This window comes from Typopeltis vanoorti, chromosome 15 (genome assembly GCF_054136105.1).
Source record: "Typopeltis vanoorti isolate ZY-2024b chromosome 15, IOZ_Tvanoo_1.0, whole genome shotgun sequence".
NCBI lineage: Eukaryota > Metazoa > Arthropoda > Arachnida > Uropygi > Thelyphonidae > Typopeltis > Typopeltis vanoorti.
The window spans coordinates 2,299,517-2,320,969 of record NC_143563.1 but is presented as its reverse complement, the minus strand read 5'-3'; the positions used below and the strand labels follow the sequence as shown (position 1 = coordinate 2,320,969).

At 37.2% G+C, this 21,453-nt stretch overlaps 1 protein-coding gene across 1 annotated transcript in view; it reads right to left on the bottom strand.

The window, feature by feature from the left end:
* The window catches only part of LOC150098311 (stomatin-2-like), a 255,342-nt gene extending 236,987 nt beyond the window's left edge, over positions 1 to 18,355 (bottom strand). Inside the window, exon 1 of the mRNA XM_090405441.1 lies at positions 18,034 to 18,355. Coding sequence (XP_090261567.1) covers positions 18,034 to 18,097 — 64 coding nt within the window. The 5' untranslated portion in view covers positions 18,098 to 18,355. The remainder of the gene's footprint in view (positions 1 to 18,033) is intronic.
* Positions 18,356 to 21,453: the final 3,098 nt, after the last annotated feature.

Below are 21,453 nucleotides of genomic sequence, written 5' to 3'. Positions count from 1 at the left end.
CAATGGTATTCTTCTTTAGGCCTAACTCTCGGAAATCAGCAGGCAGCCACTTCCTACTTGAGTATTGTCGATGTTAATTTCCACTGAAGCCAAGAGGTGCTGGTTCTGTTTCTATCTCTGATATTTATGTACTCCTGTACATTGTATGGTTCTTTATGATGTATTACGGGAGATTAAAAAAAACCCAGTTTCTAGTTAGAAAAGAAAAAAGAGAAACAAAGAAGAAAAAAACAAGTGAAAAAATTCGTACGAAGGAGAGAACAGCGGGCCACACTCTTTCGGACAACAAAAAAAAAAAAATCAAAAAGACGTAAAGAACTAAAAATAGACTCAATATTACATAAAATATACTAATACAGAAAGAAATGGATCGAACCAATTAACATAATGCACGATTTGAGATGACCTGAAAAAAAGAAAAAAAACATCAATAAACTTCTAGCTCAGTCTTCATCTGCATCTCGCACAGGCACTGATGTGCCTAAAGGTCTCTTGACCTTTTGTGTATGGAATCAAATATTAAAAAAAAAAAATGGAACAACACAGAATAAAGTTATTTATAATATTCTTCTTCCTAACATGTAACCTCAAGGGCAGGGGCTGCTCGTGCATAGGCATTGCGGAACTGCAACACCCCCAATTTTTCTCGATATATAAATCTATTTATTACTTTATTTATATTTGCTTGTAATGTTTAATTTTATCATCAAAAATCCTCTACAATTCTCTTATTTTGTATAAAATATAATAAAATTCCATCTTGTAGCACTTAGGAGGGCGAAGGACGTTAGCAGCACTGTGTTTACCACAGTGTCATATTGCTACGCGCGCAAGCATATGCACGTCATAGTGACATGCGAGCTATTAGCGTAATGCGGCACTGTCCGTCGTGCAGTTCCACTGTTGTTTACATGCAGTTTGCGCCAGTAGTAGAGTGTTCGTAGTGTTTATCCTGTTTACTCCGTCTCTTTAAATATTTGGACATTACAATTAAAGGATTTAACTGTAACGTCCAAAAATGATAAATCCATTCCTTTAATTACAATTAAAGGAATGGATTTTATTTTTAAGTAATTTTGAATTATACTAAACTGTATAATTTTATCGATAATAAACAATATTTTTTCACATTTAATTTTTTTCAAGTGTTTATCATAATTTTGATATTTTATCCAAACACGTATATACTGTACTTACAGTGTGTATGTATATTTCGGAAGTTGCAGCACCCTCACGATTTCAAGCCACGAGCCGCCACTGATCAAGGGTAAAGTTATTATTGTGTAAATTGCAGTTTTTGAGGTATCCTACGATTGTTCCACTGAGCTGTAATCTCAGAGATGAACGAACAAGTGTGAGTAGTTAATACAATAAGAGCAGCTTGGAACGATAGGTGCTGCTCTTATCTCCACAGGTTTTTAGGAGAAGGTGGAATTACAGATCCCAGTGTGGTATGGTGTTTTTCGTGAGTCAAATGAATGCTATTTTTATAGCATTCATTTGACTAACCTACTGTAATTCCCCAGTGGGAATTACAGTAGGATAGATCTGACTCTGGTGGACAAACATTGTTATTATTAGAGACCTCCAAGGACTCATTTCGGAAGGATAACCATCGATAACATGTCATCTACGTACCGTACCTAACAGTCACATTTCTGTCTGTAAATTATGTGTGTGTTTTCTGACCGATTTTCCTATATATATATATATATATCTAGAATGAAAATAACTCGAATTTCCAGGGAGAAAGGGGGGGGAGTATTTTTCCATAAAGATTCCACTCCTTATCAGGATAATCGAACTTCCTTCTTTTCCACTCGAAAGGTGTATTATTCTATTATTTTCCCCACTGCGCACACAGTTTTTCAAGTGAAAATAGTCTCTGAAGCAACAGGGAAACTTGAAAAGAGAAAAGGTTACATGCCAAAAGCGCCCTTATTATTATTCCAGAAAGAGAAATCGGTTCTTGCTCGAGGATCTCACATTAGCAAACAAAACATCGGTTCCCTCGATTTAAGGAGCGTAGAGTACGCTAATAGACAAAGATGTGATAGTGACGGATTTGTACTCAAAATTCTTCTGCCATCTTATCAAGTGCAACGAACAACCAGGATAAAGACTGAACATTGAATTTCGAAAAGCAGGAGTAGAACCATATACGGGGGAACTCTTCTGATGACAAAGAGCTTGAAATATATGTATATTATTTCTGGGAAAACTCCCATGTTACTCCTCTTAATAAACTATTATAATTACGGCTGTTTTGCCTGCTTCAGTTTAGAAGTGCCCGTTTGGGTTGGTCGGTTAAGATGGCTGTTATTTTGTTGTGGTAATCGGTTTGGTTTGTAATGACTACAGTGTCCCCTTTGTCAGCTTTATTGATAATAATGTTCGGGTTCCTCTTTAGGGATAAAAGGGCTTTTTGTAAGTTGGGGTTGATGTTTGGTTTAATTATTATTTTACTATTTATGATGTTGTTAATTTTGTGGAATATTGTTTCTTTGTTAGGGTCATATTCTAATTTCGCTTGCATTTCGGTAATGATGTCTCTGTTTTGTATGTACTTAGGGGATACACCAAAGTTTAATCCTTTGCTCAGGATGGTGATTTCGTCGGGCGTGAGGTTGTGGTGCAATAGATTGATGATGGAATTGTTTTTTGTTGGTTCTAAGGCGGAAAAATCCGAAGGGTTAGAAGCAACGCGATTGTTGTATTGGGTGTTTGTTAGTGCGTACCATTTTGCATGTCGATCTTCTAATAATAGCGTGTAGTCGTTGATGTGAGATTGGGTATTATCCCAAAAGACTGCCCATTCGTTTGTGGTTAGTAGCTTTTTCAATCTGTTTTTTGTTTTGTGAATGTATGAATATGCTTGTTGTTTCTTTTTAAACCTGTTGTTTATGGCTTGTTTTATGAGGGCACGGGATGCTCGGTAGCAAATTTTTTTGTTTCCGCGAATCGTGCTGTTGCCGCGTACCGTGGCGAATTTTGGTGTGATGTTGTGATCGAGGCATTTTTTTGAGGAAAGTTATGTGTATTTTTTGAGCGGTGTATGTTAGGATGGTTTTTTGGTATGTACTTTTTGTAAAGTTTATGCACTCATTGAATATGTGACGTGCGACCATGACATAATCTAGTGTTGGTATGTGCGTTAGGTGAAAACTATTTTTAAGGGTGTTTTGTGATCGAGGGGGGGGTTGTTGGGGAGTTGGTGGGGAGGTTATGAGTAGAGAGCCAATGATAGGGGTTGTATGGTTATAAGACACAAGTAAATCATGTATATTATTTCTGGGAAAACTCCCATGTTACTCCTCTTAATAAACTATTATAATTAAGGCTGTTTTGCCTCTTTCAGTTCCAGGGGCACTCCTAAACTGAAGCAGGCAAAACAGCCGTAATTATAATAGTCTTGAAATATCTTTGTGTCAAACGCAATCCAATCCAGCTAAACAGCATTAGAAACATTTTAAATCACATCGTGGATTTCTCACGACTTTTCCATAACAGAAGTGAGTGACAACAGAGATTCTTCATGAAAATGGTGCGAGGAATTCATATTGACTGTTGATGAGGCGATTAATGGACTCCAATAAGTCAAGTTTGGTGTTGATGTATTGCTCCCCTCAATGTAGACGGAATTGTAGCAAAGCGACCACTTTGAGAGAGATCGCATGTATTTGTTGAAATTTAATCTTTTACAGTTGGTTCAATTAGTTCTATTTTGGATTTTAAAACTAAATTCTTCCAAAGTATTAATTATTGTTATCATTATTATTATTAAGAGAGACCTGTAGGGAGTCAGGGGCTCATCGAAGGAGGCTACATACTACACGCACCAGCAATCACACTTATTATTGAATTCATTCACACTGCTTGCACTCACAACATCCAACGGCAATCAATCCCAAACAAGGACCAGTCTATGAGAGAAAAATCTAGCCCTCATCCATTTCTTAGCTGCATTCATTCTCAGCTTCCAAGGATGCCCTCTTGTCCTTTCCCCACCCTATATAAAATGAAAAATTCCATCAAGTGAAATCCTATATAACCCTTTTCAGAAGTTTGTAAGTCTCACTCATGTCACCCCTCTTTCTCCAGTGTGTGTTAGTGTTTGCAGCCTACAAATTCTCAACCCTGTCTTCATAATCAGTATTCCACAATCCTGATATCATTTTTAACGCTCCTTTGCACTCTCTCCAATATATCAGAATCACAATGGAAACCAGGAGACCAGACCTGCGCACAACAGTCCAAGTGAGATCTTATCAAGGCCTTGTAAAAAGGCAAAATGACATCCTTATCTTTACATGTCAAGGTTCGTTTCAGCATTGAGATTATCTTTTGAGTTGTATTTACAATCTTTGCTACATGACACCTGAACTTCAACTTCCTATGTACTAACACTCCAAGATCCCTAATAGCCTGATCAGTTTCTTCGAGCATAATCCCACCAATATAATAAGACACTGGATATCTAATAACGCCAAAGTTCATGACCTTACATTTCCTGACATTGAACTGAATTTGAAATTGACATTGAACTGTGATGTCCCTTTTCATAAATGTGTAATTTGTTATAATTCAGTAGAATTAAGAAACTTTTTATCCTCAGACACTGCAAGTACCTTGAAAATTTTGCATATAAATATAAGAAATATTCGAGATAAAATAGCACCCATTCAATTACTACTAGACAATTTAAACTATCGGCTAGATGTTCTGATATTAACAGAAATCTGGGTCAAAGACGAAGAAATTGATTTCTACCAGTTAAGCGGATGTAACACGTTCATTGCCAATCACGCGATATCGCGTGGACGTCGCTAACTAAATTAAAAAATAAAAAAAATTTGGCTACCACACGAAATTCCAATTTTCAGCTTGGCAATGAACATGTTAAAAAGTATTATCAATGTAGAAATTATAACAAATCTGGAGGAGTAATCATCTTTATCCGAAATTCCATATCTGATAATAACACTACTAAAAATGAAAACAGCTGAAAATGTCAATTTATATTTAGAACATCATAATATATATATTATAATGGCTGTATATAGGTCACATTGCTACACAGACTCCAACTTTATACAAGAACTCGAGTGTAGTCTAGATGAGATCAGAAGTGACAATGTTCTCATAATTGGGGATATGAATATTGACTTGCTGAGGAACAGCGGATCCTCTCAAGATTATCTAGATCTACTTGCCATGCATGGACTCGAACAATATATTAATGTCCCCACGAGAGAATTCAATGGTGGTAGAACTTGCCTAGATCATGTATTCGGAAGTACTTTAAGGGGAAACAAAATCCAAGCAGCAGTTCTGCACCAACCTCTCGCGGATCACTTTCCAATTGGTATCAAAGTGTATTTGCAAGTACAGCACAAAGATAGTACAACCGAAAACATTCCCTACACAACAGTTGACTCCAGAATATTGAAGCGTAACTTGAGCACTGTCTCTTGGGAAGAGATAACGACGGAAACAAATATTGATACCTCGTGTCATAAATTTATTGCAATATTGAACAATAAAATACAAGACACATTTGAAGTTAAAATAATACACAAAATGAAAGAAATAAGCACTTGATTATACAGGAAATCATCATAGAACCCCTAAAAAACATTCGCACAATCAATATTATGAACACAGTTTCAAGTACTATAGAAATTTAATACACCATAAATTAAAAGAAAGTAAAAACGAATACTACAGAAACGAATACTACTAAAATGCCAAGGTAACCCCAGAAAATAATGGAAGTTTGTGACACAAACAAACCATCCCTATATTTAAAGATATCGATAGGAAAAGAGAAAATAGAGACAGGTGATTAGCTGAAGAATTCAATAATCACTTTGCCATGGTCAGTGAAAGCATTCTGAAAAATGCTAAACCCGCCCCTCAGAATTGCACTCTCAAGAGAATTGATAACTGCATATATTTTTTCCCCACTTGTGAAAATGAAATCAAAAATGTTATAGCTAGTCTAAAAAACACAAAAACTTCAGGATACGATGGTATTAACACAAACATTGTGAAAGAATGCCAAATATACATCATAGAACCCCTAATGTACATTTTTAACTTATCACTGATGATAGCCACGTTTCCATCAGATTTTAAGAAAGCCGTAGTTGTACCAATCTACAAAAAGGGAAACAAAAATAACTTGAAAAATTACAGCCCGATCTCCCTTCTGCCGATCTTTTCGAAGATATTAGAGAAATTGGTAAAAATTAAATTCATGAAATTTTTGGACAAAAACAACTTCTTTTCAAGGAATCAATTTGGGCTCGGGAAAAAAGTTTAGCACAGAACATGCTTTACTGAACTTCACAAACACAGTTTATATCTCCCTAGATCATAGGTTCCCAAACTTTTTCGGGCCACCGCCCACTTTGCAAGACATAAATTTTTTAACGCCCCCCCATTATAACAGTTTTCCGCGTTCAAGCCGTTTGATATTTTTGCCGTAAATAGCAACTAATGATACATTACTGCTTATGCCGTTAAATTTTTAAAAAGAAGTGGCCAGTATGTGCTTCATCTTGAACACAGTTATTGCTATACCGATTTTGGTGAAACGTAGTCCACATGTAAAGATTGTAAAATGTATCCTCGAATAACATTATGCACAGTTTCATACAGTGGTTTAAATATGAAGATGTGGAATACAATTAAGAGATTGCATTGCATTAGTAAGAATCTTATTGTAATAATTAAAACACCATCAAATGTATTAGATGGTTTATTTCGAACTTACAAAGTAAAAATACAAAGAAAAAAATAACAAATTAATGCGAAGGATGGGCCTGGTGCATTTTTAAAAGTTTGTTAATATCGGATTCAGCTTTCGTTAAAAACAGTCGTAAATCGCCACGCTCAAGTTATATGCAATCGGTTCCTTTTCTTAGATAGTAAATTCACTGCAGCACCAAACCCACGCTCAGCCAAATAAGAAGAACGTGTGTAGACAAATGTGAAGAATGTTTTATTCAGTCTCCTACGAACCAAATAATTGGTTCGTAGGAGACTGAATAAAACCATATTTCAAATACTCAATACCGTACTGTCGACATTTCTTATATTGAGACATAATGAAGTCATAAAATTTGCAAAAATATTCACAAAATAAAAGATTTAATTTACACTTTGTATGACTCCACTTATCTATCACAAAATTTAAAAATAGAAGTTAAAGTATCCTGTATGACACGTTCAATTTTTTATTTTGCACGCAAGCGCATTTTGTTCGTCCGATTAATTATAAATAATAATTAATAAATAAAATAATTACACAAGATATAAACAACAAACCTACGAAACATAACCACAGAAAACAGTATAATAAGTTTCGAATAATATTTGCTTTGTTTATTCCCTCTAGTTAGCAATATAAGTTAGTACTAACTAGGCTAACTAAAATTTACGATTTTATTTCTTTCTTGCCAGTATTATTTTTACTCGTAATATTAAATTATATAAAACTGGGTTTATTTTTGTACAAATCAATTAGAAAAGTGGCTTTATATATTATAAGTTTCATTTCAAAACAGAACTCTAAGAATTGCAGTTTCAAATATTTCACCTGATATTGACTTTTTGTGTAGCAGTATTGAAACACATCCGTCGCATTAAAATGTTATTAAACTTCTTTTATGTTTTTAATTCTTTCTTTATTACTAATCGTTTTGCGTTTCATGTGCTTGTACTGCAAATGTACAATAACAATATATCTATCTGTATAAAAAGACGAGATAATGTGCCACGTAAAATGTGTATGTAAGATGCTAAAAATATAATATTTGCATTTGATTTTTGCAATATTCCCTGTGTATGTTTTGTAATATAAATACAATAAATATTATAATAATATATGTCTATATTACAATTTTTTTTCGAGGGGGGGGCCGTGAAATATTTTAATTTTTCCTAAGGAGGGGGCCCTGACATCCAGAAGTTTGGGAATCACTGCCCTAGACCTCCTGAACGCCCCTAAATACGTCTGATCCCACTATAGCCCCCCCCCCTAGAAGGCTTCAGCGCCCACTGGGGAACATAAACAAACATTAGCAGTATTTTTAGATAAAATATACACAAAGCTTTTCACACACTGTATTGTGTGAAAATTTTATTAAAATTTCACGCATGAAATTTTAATTAAAAAAATTAGAAGTCATAGGAATACGAGGTACCGCCCTAAATTGGTTCAAAAATTACTTAACTGCCAGATCACAAATTGTAAAAATAAACAACAGCTATAGCAGCTCCAAAACAGTAAGTAGACTGCCGTGTACCACAAGGATCTGTCTTGGGACCAATTTTATTTAATATTTATATCAATGACTTCTGCAATCTTAACCTAAACAGTGAAATAAGCAATATTTCACTGTTTGTCTACTTTTCTCTACTAATTTTCTCTACGGACACAGCCGAACAAATGAAAACCATCGTGAATGCTGATCTTTTAAAAGTAACAAATTGGTTCCAGTCAAATAAACTCAGTCTGAATGTCTCAAAAACTAAATATGTAAATTTGAACTTGCGAAATACAACAGAAAAAATGAACTTCACTGCAAAATTAATTTTGCACGATTGGAATTGCAGGACAAATTCAAATTGCAACTGTGAGGAAATAGAAAAGTCAGTGTAATAACTTACTTGGGATTAAAATTTGATAGTAATTTAAGCTAGAAACCGCATACTACCGATGTCGTGTATAAATTAAGGATTATGTTAAATTATTTGAATAGAATTTAGGCAGTAAACAGACTTCACTACCTAAACAGATTCTTAAATTTAAATATGCTAAAAATATTATATTGTAACTGGATTCAAAGCACACTACAATATGGTATATTAAGTTGTTCTGTTCTTAGACCACTGCTATTTAATTTGTTCATTAATGATATGGGGAAAGGATCTGAGAGGAACTGTTCATTTATTTGCTGATGATGCAAAGTTGGGTAGAGCAATAGTCAATGCACATGATGTCAAAATTTTGCAGGATGATTTGGATAGATTGGCAGCCTGGGCTAATGAGAATGGATGTCAGTTTAATGTAGCAAAGAGTAAGGTGAAAAAAATTAGGGGTGAAAAAATTAGCAGCAATATATCACATTGGTGGAACTGTACTCCAGAAGATTGACGAAGCCAGAGATTTGGGTGTGTTGTGGACAGGGAGATGAAGTTTAGGGAGCACATAGCAAAAGTGGCTAAATCAGCCACTTGGTTACCGAAGAATACTTTGACGAGCAGAGATAAGCAAGTTATTGTTCCTCTTTATTGATAAGACCCCATCTTGACTGCTGTGCCCAGATCTGGGCCCCTAGATTTCTTCTTGATGGGGAGGAGGTAGAGAGGATCCAGAGGCGAGTGACCAAGATGATAACTGGTCTATGGAATGAACCTTACAAGACCAGGTTGAAGATCTGTAAGTTACAGAAATTTGTTGATAGGCGGAAAAGGGGAGATATGATTGAGACATTCAAATTACTGAAGGGGTTTTATAAAGATTAATTCAGAGGATATTTTTGAGAACAGGACTGTGGTGGGAGGACTAGGGACCATTCATGGAAACTGGGCAGTGTGGTTAGCAAGGGTGTTAGAGCTAGGTTTTTTACTTGGAGAATGGTGAATGAGTGGAATTAGCTGCCAGAGTTTGTTGTGGGTGCCATGACTGTGAATGAGTTCAAAGCAAAGTATGATAGATACTGTGCGAATGCCGAATAGTTGTTCTTGATATGATGTTTAGGGCCTCCCTCGATGAGTCTAAGGACTCCTTGGAGTTGCCCGTAATAATAATAATAATAATAATTTAAATATGCTAAAAATATTATATTCTGCCTGGATTTAAAGCATACTACAATATGGTACATTAAGTTGGGGAGGAATCTATCGCACTACACTGAAACCTTTAGTCTCGATTCAGAATAGAGTAATTAAAATCTTAACTAGAAACAAATACAAGGATACTGCAATGTGTAATAAATACACCATACTAAACATACTATCCTTAGATATTTATACGCCTATAGGGTACTGCTATTCATAAAAAAAGACGACGAATACGTAAATATCAAACAAGATGCTTTCCTCAATAGACAAAAGGGCCTAAAATATCTAGTTCCTAAAGCAAATAAAGAATCAACACACAAACATTATACTTATTTATGGCTAAAGATAATCAACACACTTCCTTTAACAATAAGAAATGAAACTAACTCAAACAAATACAAAACTCGAATAAAAGAATATTTATTTTCACACAGAAATGAGGAAGCTCTGTTCAGAATAATAATACACCTGATTGGTTTTTGCTTGTTGGTATTAAAAAGATCCAGTTTCAGGTGTAAAATGTAAAAAAATTAAATGCTATTTAACTACTTTATTTTATCTTGTTCCTAATTAATGTTATGCAACTTTCTCTGTACATATTAGCATGTCTCCTGGGATTTTATTATGTAATTATATTATAATAATAATATGTAATATGTATGCTATATGAATGTACATATGTGTATATAATGATAATGCATTACATAACTTTTTGTAACTTTATGCATATGGTAACCTGGACGAGCTGTTGCTCTTAGGTTGCACGTATGATTGTCAAAATGTTGTACTAGAATATGAAGCTTACAATAATAATAATAAAAAAACATTTCCCATGCTCACAATTCTTGTCTATTCAACTCATTCTGCAAGTACTGCATCAGCATCTTGATTCCTGATTACCTATCTTTGCATCATCAGCAAATATCTGTATGTCGCTTGTCAAATTCTTCCCAATGTCATTAATGTACAGATTGAATAACAGTGGCCCAAGGGCTGATCCTTGTGGCACACCACTAGTTGCCTTAAATCTTGCAGGCTCACATCCCCAGTATACCACGTTTTGATATCTGTTAGTCATCCATCTTCTTAAGCAGGCTAGTATTTTATAATCCAAATCTATATTTCTCCAATTTATGCAGCAGTCTGTCATGCTGTATTCTGTCAAAAGCCTTAGCAAAATCCAAAAGTACCATGGTGTATCCATTCCTCTTGTCTAGTTCAATGGTAACATTGTTACAGAATGTGAGCAAGTTGCTAAAACATGACCTTCCCTTAGTAAACCCATGTTGCTCATTGCAAAGTGGAGATTCGCTGACAACCCATATACAGCACTGTCGATATTCTTTCCATTCCTGAGAATCTTTCCTGTTTTGAGACTCATATTGAACAGCCTGGTCGAAGGAATAGCCAGTTCAGCTGAACAAGTTTGGAGGACACGTGCTGATATCCCATCAGTCTCTACTGCCGAATTGTTATTCAATTTGTGCAAGAGCTCTAATCCCTCGTCCTCCTACACCTGCGTTTCTTCATTCAGTGAAGAGGTAACAGCGAGCTCAATTTTGCATACGCCCACCAAGTTGATCGATTTTAGCAAAACGGGCACTCATTAGTTGGATGCATCTGCATTCAGAAGAGTTATCTTTTAAATTCATTCTGCCTTTTACTTGAAGTATATCGGTAGAATTCTTTTTATACTCAGACTTTGCTTTCCGTACAACAGTTGTGACTATTCTAGCCTGTTGCTTATAATGTTCATAACGGACGTCATCCCTATACAAACGGTATTCCTTCCACATCATCCGTTTCTTACAAATAAGATAAGCTTAATAAACAAATAAGCTTAATAAGATTACAATCCATTTGACTCCTACCCTATTTATTCTTCGAACTCTCGGAACACATTCTGATATTGCATCATTTACCCATGTATTGCCGATATTCTACCCATCCAGCAACCAGTACCATTCTGCTGAACTCAGTATACTCCTCAGTTGGTCATAATTTCCTGCTTTGTAGTTCAGCACGTAACATTTTCTGAATGGAACATTCATAAACTTAGTCACTTCCCAAGTGAGTTCCACATGATCACTGTCACCAACCGGAGGAAGAATAGTTACGTCTTTGACTGAAACGCCCTCTGGCCCTATAATAATGTCTAACACTCTTTGACACCGAGTTCCTTCTGTCACATGCTACCTAAGGAAGTTGTCCCACAACAGCTCAAAAAATGCATTTTCATTCTTCTCATGAGATTCTACTGCTACCCAATCAATATTTGGATAAATAAAGTCTCCCATTATGATTACTCTTTTCGCGTTCATCTTGTCTATTTGGTGATGCATTTCATCATCACTGGCAATCATTCCCTGGTGTGTAACAACACCCCACTATGTAATTGATCTTGTTAGATTCCCCTTCACACCAGATGTCCTCAAATTCACTGCCAGGTGAAATACTGTTAGTAGTAGTACTACAATCAACTCTAACTGATTCTGACAGCCGGGTCTCACTAATGCCTACCGTCTGAGGTCGCAACATATTGACTAAAGCAACAAACTCTACCCCTTTGTTTCTTGTACTTGTAGCATTCGTGAATAGACATAGCAATCTACCTGCATGTTCTTTTATATGCTCTTATCTGCAGTCTGCAGGACACTGTTGGACAACTTGCAGATCTCTCTCTTCGTCTACCGTGCCTTATACATGTAGATATCTTTGCACACATTTGATGGGTCCGAACCAGATGAACACAAGTCGAAATCGTTCTCCATGATAAAGCCCATTCCCGTCATTAGCACAATTATATAGCATTGTCTCTCTAACACTCATATTCTCACCATTTCTCTCATTATGGTTGTTTCTCTGACTACGTGTTTGGTCTCATAGTAGTTAATAATTTATCCCCTGAAACCAAACGCATTCAGGTGTAGGCGGTCCGTCTTATACAAATCCAATCTTCCCTCCAGCGTACTCCACACATCCATAAACTCGCCTCCATTCCTCCTACGCATTGAATGGTTTGCTATTCATAGCCCTACTTCTTAATTCATTTTTATCATATCGCGGTAAAATACTGACGATTTTCACCTTCCCACTCTTCACTCTCGCGTCTTCGAACAACCCTTTCATGTCCTCTCTCATACTGAACTTGTCACTAGTTAAATCATTTCTGCAGTTACGATCTCCTTTACTTTTCTTTTCTGAATTGCTTGCGTTATCTTTTTAATTTTTGCTCCTGGAAAACTTGACGTCATAACCCGCTCATCAACAGCATGTTTTATGATAGAGTCGCCATACCAAATGACATCCTTCTTTTTTACAAACAACATTACTTCCACACTTACCTGATTCCGTGCTTGCTTTTTTTTTCTTTTTTTGCTGCTTAATTTCTTTTCCTCCCTCTGTTCATTCAAACGCCTCTCGACTTTCTGTAATTCCCCAGTCGCCTCTTTAATATGCTTTAATTTCGCTATTTTGGAGGTTAATTCATTTTCAATCTCATTAGCGTGACAAGCCTTCTTGTTTTCGACTTGCTGCTCTTCTTAGGTATGTTTCTTATCTGTTTTTGGCGCCATTTTGAACTATAGTTATTACAGCACAATCTTAACAAAAAATATGTTATAAAACATTCAGTATACGAAAGCTACACTAATATTCTATAAAAGATTAATTTTCTAAGGGAAAAACACAATAAAACAGATAAAACCACCAGTTTTACACGAGCTCTAAATTCACCGACCAATCACAATACAGCCTCGAATCAGAATCCATTATGAACATTAGTATGGGACTAAGCTTGATATACATAAGAGGTCAACCTAGCATCAACTCAGTTTATTAATGACCTCGCAGACTTCAGTCGCGAATTGTCACTGGATTTGTGAAATTAAAATAACAAATTTGTTGGGCGTCAAAAACTGGATTGCAGAAAACCTAGAAATTTGAGTCCAGCAAAATAAATAAATAAAGGGGGGGGAGATCAAATATTCAACGAAATAAGTAGAAAATGAGATTTGTGGTTGATGAGGGGGGGGGGTCAACAGTTGGATTATTTTCAGAAAGTGGAACATTGGTGTCTTAGTGTAATTTGAGTTTATTGTGTAGGTGTATGTAACTTGCTTTAATAGGATGTTTATTATTATTTTGTTTGTTAAGATATTTATTGTATTCGATTGACTTGGCAGATTTGTTTTCGATAAAAAAAAGAGGGAAATTAAATTAAGGGGATAAAAATCCCTTATTATTTTACAGCCAGTATGCGAAACTCTAATATCGAAAACTACGATCTAAGAGTTTCATGCCAAAGAACTATCGGCGAATCCAAGCGTAAGTGACCACCTGCTAGAATAACACCAAGGCAACTCCAAGCAAAGGTGGAGCAAGCTCCCTCACTATTCTTGATATTTTCTCATAATGCAAGGTATGTAGGTTCTTTTCACTTAAACTTTGATATCATCCAGGTCTAGCTACTCACTGATGAGACCTCAAAAAAGGTTGAAACCCGTCTGGGTAGTGACCTCTCCTCATAATGTGAGGCAGTATTACATCTCCTAGGAGCTGTGTGTTTTTACATTATGAGAAAACATCAAGGATAGTGAGGGAGCTTGCTCCACCTTTGCTTGGAGTTGCCTCGGTGTGGTACTACCAGGTGGTCACGCTTGGATTCGCCGATAGTTCGTCGACATGAAACTCTTAGATCGTAGTTTTCGATCTCAGAGTTTCGCATACTGGCTGTCATATAATAAGGGATTTTTATCCCCTTAGTTTAATTCGCCAGAAAAAAATAGCCGTTTGCTTTTCAAAAAGAGGGAAAGTTGAGAGAGAGACTTATCGGAGGGAGCAAGGTTCTAAATAGATGAAAATTATCTTTTCTGGGGCTCTCCCCCTCGGGAGGGGCTGTTTCTCTGACCATATGCTATTCTTTGAACTCATTCCAGAAACACAGAGGCAATCTTGGACCAAATGGTTCCCAAGCGAAGAAAATCTCAGCAACCCTTTCTTATATTTCAAGATTTTTTTTATCCCTTCGGTATTTTTATTGGTATGAGGGGAGAAATCTTTTCAGATCGAAATGTGGTCTCGAATGTTATTCGACTCCTGAAGAATTGTTTTACTGCGTTCCGGAATATAGGATAAGAAAGCACTTGAAAGACAAAGAAGAGAAAACGAGCTTTAAATAAGCAAAGTAGGTAGGATATTGGAAATCATAAGAGCGTCCCCCTGGAAAATACTGCACCAATGAGAAAGCGAAATTGACAGATGACAGAACCCCCCCCCCCACACACACACACTGTGCTTAGTTTGTCAATTTTTAGCTAAAACTTCTTAAAAAAATCTAGAAACCTCGCGCAGATTAAAAACGGCAGCACTTCGTTCAAAAGATAAAAAAAAATCCAAAAAAACTTTTGCATCATACAAGAACGAATGCTTCTTTGACGCCCTCAGCGTAGCTAATGTTACCGTGTGTTCCAAAGGCTGTCCCTCCCTCCTTTTGAGCGTATTAAAAAGGTGGAAAATGGTATTTAACATCCTTTCTGCTCGCCTTTTTTTTTTTTTTTAAATCACCAGTGGACTCCTCGTGCATTTGAAATGCTGACTAATCTGAATCCATTGAAAGAAAAGTGAGCACGCTGTTTTAAATCTTGGCTGCGACGCACGAAGGAAAGTCCCGCTGTGGAGAATTTACGAAAATGGCCTCGGGCTTCACTGCATTTCAACATTACCGCTTTTACTTTCGTCTTTTTTTTTTTTTTTTTTGGTTAAGACACTTCTATAGTTACTACTTTCATTTCTTTTCGTGTTGTTTGTCACTTCCGCACATTCACCTAATTTAAATCAATGGTCGCAGTTCAGAACAGAATTCACGGGACTGTGATCGATGGTTGGTGACACGTCAACATCGAAGATTCGGAGGAAATTAAAGCCACGTTGAGACAATTAATTGTGTAACGCGCAGCACAGTTTCATCCCTATTTAGTTCAGCATGTTGCTGAGAGAAGGATGAAGCAAGTCTTTGCTTGCATTTCCACTCGGAGACGAATAATGGGAGGGGGGGATGGGCTTGTTTCGCTCACTTTTCCTGGAAATAATCGAATAAGACTAACACGAAGAGAGTGGAAGGTTTCCTTTGCATCTCAAACGAAAGCGAATTAAAACTCGCCCCGCCTGCAGGATTCGATGTAATTATTATAAGCACTTTGCTGAGCACCAAACAAATCTCACTGGCTTGGAATTATTCAGAGAAAAAAAAATAAGAAGAGGAGAAACAGACATCTTTCCAGGAACTCATGGCGTGATAGGGAAAACATTTTGTGATGCACTTTTTATCAAATGGTGTGGGAGGAGAAATTTAGTTGACAACACTACGGGGTGGGGGTTGTATCATGCAAACTTAAGTTACTTTTGTTAAAAAATGAGAGTCATTTAAATTTATGACTAAACAAACACACTTCATAACCACAGTAATAAGTAAATATTTCCACCTAAATATTTCATTTAAATTTGCTGTTTACTTGATCAAGAGAAAAGGAATCTCATTGGCTTTACTATTGTCTCACGCTAAGAGGGCTTTCTATGAAACATCGCAGTCTCGCGCACCTTGAACTAGGAATATTTCAGGAGTCAAGTTACCCACTTAAGACAGAGTGTCGTTTACACTCTCTTTCTCTGCAATTTCTTTTTAATTTTTTTCGTCTTTTCGCAAAACCAAACAAAATCAACTTGAAGTACATATTTTGTTCCATTCAAAATATGTACTTCAAGAAAAATATGTACTTCATTGAAAGAATTCCACTTGGGAAGCGGGGGAGGGAGGGAGGCAGATTCAAATCTTTGATGGCATCAAAAACGAATCTTGTTGTGAGTGCTTGCTTTCTTATTATGGTATTTTAGCGCCTCCTTCTGGCGAGTTTACACCTTATCATTCAAAGGGAATTTCCCTCATTCATTCGAAGCAAAAAACAACCCCTTCTATGGGGAAAATCCACACTGCTCGTAAACTTTGCTGAACCCAGAGAGTCTCACACTTTCTCGGTCATAAATGTGCAGATAGAAGGTCATATGATTGTCGTGAAGGGGCCCACAATGTCACGTTGTAAACAGATTTCTTACCTTCTTAAAACACAAAGGTTGGCATACCAATAGTTATTTCACAGACCTACTTGAACACTTTTATGAGAGATATTTAATTCTATTTTAATGTGATTTTTTATTTATTTTACTGATGATGATTTATTGTTCGGTGCGTTTATGTAAGTCGTCATTTCTTATACGCTCTGGCCAAATTGAGTAAAGCAATATGTAAGGAATAGAGACCAGATTCCTGAAACACAATAATCGCTTAGAAATAAAAACCCATTCAAGTCCAAACAATGACGTGTCATGGGCGTCCGGCGACCAACATGAGGGACAACCAACTCACAAAATGCAGTCCAAAGGACTCGAAATTCTGTGGCTTGCATTCAGTATCTGGTGGTTGTTTGGTTAGCAGAACATTAATTAAATAAGTGAGTGAGAGGACCGCTACGTATCGAGAACTTAGAAGGAAAAAAAATAAAAATTCGAAATTGAAAAGTACGAAATTCTTTTAAAAAATTTTAACGGTTACGAGGGAAGCAATGAAACATTTCTGACTGGTCCGCAGTCCCTTTTACTACACCATCTCATTTCTAGAAACGCTCGTGGAAGAGGGTGGGGGAGAGAAAAAAAAATGCTGCGAGATCCACCACGTGCCTTTATTTCATCTTGGCAGTGCAGTTATAAGAATGGCGCGAAATCACACGGAAAGAAGGACCTGACGGAAGTTACCATGGCAACAGAATCTGATGCTGGCGGCGAAGGGAGGGTTGGGAAAAGAAACCGAATGAGATTAAGAACAGTTCGTCTTTGGGATTTTCGAAAGACGTTTCCGCATTTGGTTGACAAATCACATTAGAATATCTGGACCACGAGAGGGGGGAGGGAATTCTTTGATTATGGAGACATCCGGTGGATGATCGTTAAAAAAGGTCACCTGGCTCTGGCGATGAGTTGAGGATGGGAGGGGGACGTAAGAGATTCTTTGGGAGGGGGACGCAAGACATTCCTGTCACCTTAGGTTACCTTTTCGGAAATGTTACGGAATCGTACGCAGTTTGACGAATACCTCATTAAACACGCGCGCGCACACACCACACAACCTACCTTTAGTCACGTTCTCCTCCATCTCCAAGCCTTCCTCCTTGACGGGCAATTCCTTGTCCGACATTCGGGCCTTGCGTGCGGTCCAGCGACCGCCACTTCGAACGACTCAAGAGGACAGAGATGAAGACACTTCCCTTCCGATCCGATGGCCAACTGTCGTAGACTCCGTCTGCTGCGCACGTCAGACTGTGTGTGTGTGTGGAAAAGGCGGTGCGGGCTGCGGCTGGAGAAGAAACGACATCGATCGCACATGCGTCGAAGTGTGCTGCGTTCCTCGTCGAACAAGTGACCTTTGGGAGACCCTCGAGTGGGGAGAAGGAAAACAACCCGCAATGAGGATTTCAAAAGCCGCTTTTGTTTCGACGTTTCGTTTGCGGTGCGAGGTCAATCTCTCACTTGGAGTTGCGTCTTTAAGAGCGATTCGCAAGGGAGAGGCGAGAATGTTCTTTGTGGTCACGTGTTGCTTGCCGTCGTTATAGCAACGTGTCTCGAAGTCCTTCGTAACTGTATCGATATGTCACATGATCAATGTACGTCAAGCGAAAACTAAACTCCCCACTGGGTCACGGCCGTACTAATAAACACGGGAAGGGTCCACGAGTATTTTTGTAGGTCATCTGTTAGTTCTCCGCTGTCTTCGTTTTCCTTACTTGCAACCCGTGCGATTCCTCTTTCAGAGGATCATTTTGAACTTGGCGTTTTAGGCTTCGTCATCTCAGAGGGTGCTACAAAGAGATTTCGGTTGCAGAGCGATCTGACAGTCGCTAGATTTACGAAGCGAGCACCCAACACAAAGTACAAAATGCATGCTGTGTTTCGTTGAAGTTCTCTGTCGCAGCCATTTGATCTCACGTTTACGTAAGACAGAATCACAAAACAAACTGCCACAGAAATAGTTGGTTTTCAGTTGTTCTCATAAAAATGGAATCGAGAGACAGAAGAATGCGTCTGTACGTTAACGTGTAGTGCACCAGGCAGTCCTTTTTTGTTCAGATAAAAGTTAAACACCATGAAGAATTTTTTTTTTTTTTAATACGACTTCGAAAATAACGACATACGATATTCTCAGGTAGCAAGCGACCTTTTTATTTTTGTGTATCGCTTGAATAAAAATATAAAGGAAAAAAAAAAAGGAGAAGGAAAAAATCGATGTAGAAGAAGCCAACACAACCAAAAACGGATATCTGTTTGTGAAAGGATATAAATGTGGTCAACAAAAAGTGCATAAAAGTTTACGTTCAAACAGCTCCAATCTTCCCCATCCTCTTAAAAGGAAACTTTCAAGCATCGACTATTTGGAAAGGCGATTCTCATACGGACGCATACAGCACATATCTCATGAGGAGGAGGGGAAGATCAAAATTGCGCATCCGCCAGTGCACATTTGTATACTGCTGCAGACAATCCAACACTCGTCTTAATATTTATTCTTCTTCTTAGCAGCAACCGTTCGCCTGAAACTGTCAGGTCAGACGGATCAGTTCTCTCGATTTCTTTCTCTTTCTCTCCTCCCGAATTCTTCCTTCCTGAACACTGTGCCAACTCTGGTTTCTCTTTCTAGATCTTCTCTTATCTGGTCTCTCCACCTTTTCCATGTTTACATTTTCACTGCGATTTTAAACCACACTCTCTCTCTTCCTACTATCAATATGTAATCCGTAGTTCTGTGTCACACCGATTCTGTTGGCGCGGTTTCTTCTGAAGTTCTTCTTCTGAATGTGTTCAACTCACCCCATCATCAGCAAATCCAGCTGTTTCTTCTTTCTAATCAATAACCATATCTAGGACACTGTTCGTCACCACGATGAACAGCAATGGAGATAACAATACACTTCCTTGTCGCAGTCTTTTTTTAAGCGTAAACCACCCCCTCCGAATTACCAAATTTAGACTTCACACAGCTCTTAGACTAATTAACATATTTTTCATCATGAGTATTTCTTCTTTTTCTGTGCTTATCTTTTCCAAACTTTACCTACAATTTTTCTAGGAATCCAATCAGAGGCTTTTCCAAATCAAGAAATGTCATAAACGGAATTTTTCCAATTCCCAAAAGTCTTTCCACCATCAGTAATTACACATCCGATGAGTAACTCGACTCTCTTAGAGCAAAAATCAGATCAACAGTTGATCGTCCTTTTCTAAATCCAAACTACTCTTCTCTTAGACCTTCTTCTATTAACGTTATTCCTCTATAATTTCTCTATTTGTCTTAATATTTGCGAGTATTATCAGCGCTAAAACAGATAAAATACCGATGATATCATTTGACTGAATCTAGAATGTGGCCCTATCGTAAAACACCTTTCATTTTGTTAAAGTGATATTGTAAACTTCTTACATAGCCAGCAGATGGATTAAGAATTCCATAATCCTGGAACTGATCCTAGATCTAATCGGAAAGATGTCGAATTTTCATTTAGTAACAGTACTCTATGGCAGGGGTCGGCAAACCGTGGGGCCGCATGCGGCCCAAACGTGCATTTCTGGCGGCCCATAAAAGGTTGACCATACTTACATGGCATTTGGGCCCGTATGTTGAATTATTTAAATGACTTGAATGATACATTTTATAATATGAATAATAAATTAAAAACTTAAGTATAAAGAGGCTAATAAGCTTCTAAAAAAAAAAAGAAGCTTATTAGAAGCTAAGAAGCTTCTAATAAGCTTCTTTTAAAGGCTAATATAAAAAAGCTAATAAGCTTCATTTCGGCAATGAAAACATTACTTAAATTAAGGGGATATTAAATCCCACATAGTTTTAAAACCGAATAAGAAACTCAAAGATTGGAATCAGAGAGTTTCTTGCCGAATATAGTAAACTATAAAGTATCGGCGACATTAGCGTTAGCCAATGCAAGTGATCCTAGTACGTAGTACAATACCGGGCAAGTCGTTGCAAAGGTGGGGGAAGTTCAGATCGCTATTCTTAGGTATTTTCCATAATGTAAAAACACATTTCCTAGGAAATGTATGCTGTTATTACATTATGGAGGGAGGTCACTACCCAGACCGGTTTCAGCCTTTTTTGAGGCTTCATCAGTGAGTAGCTAGACCTAATACCAAAGTGTATAGCGAAAAGAACTTATGTACTTTTCGCTATACACTTTGGTATTTGGTACACGCTAGTGTCGCCGATACTTTATAGTTTACTATATTCGGCAAGAAACTCTCTGATTCCAATCTTTGAGTTTCTTTTTCGGTTTTAAAACTATGTGGGATTTAATATCCCCTTAATTTAAGTAATGTTTTCATTGCTGAAATGAAGCTTATTAGCTCTTTATACTTAAGTAACTTAATGGTTGCACCTGTTTGGAAAACTCGTTCGCAGAGTATATATGTTCTTTTCGCTATACACTTTGGTATTAGGTCTAGCTACTCACTGATGAAGCCTCAAAAAAGGCTGAAACCGGTGGG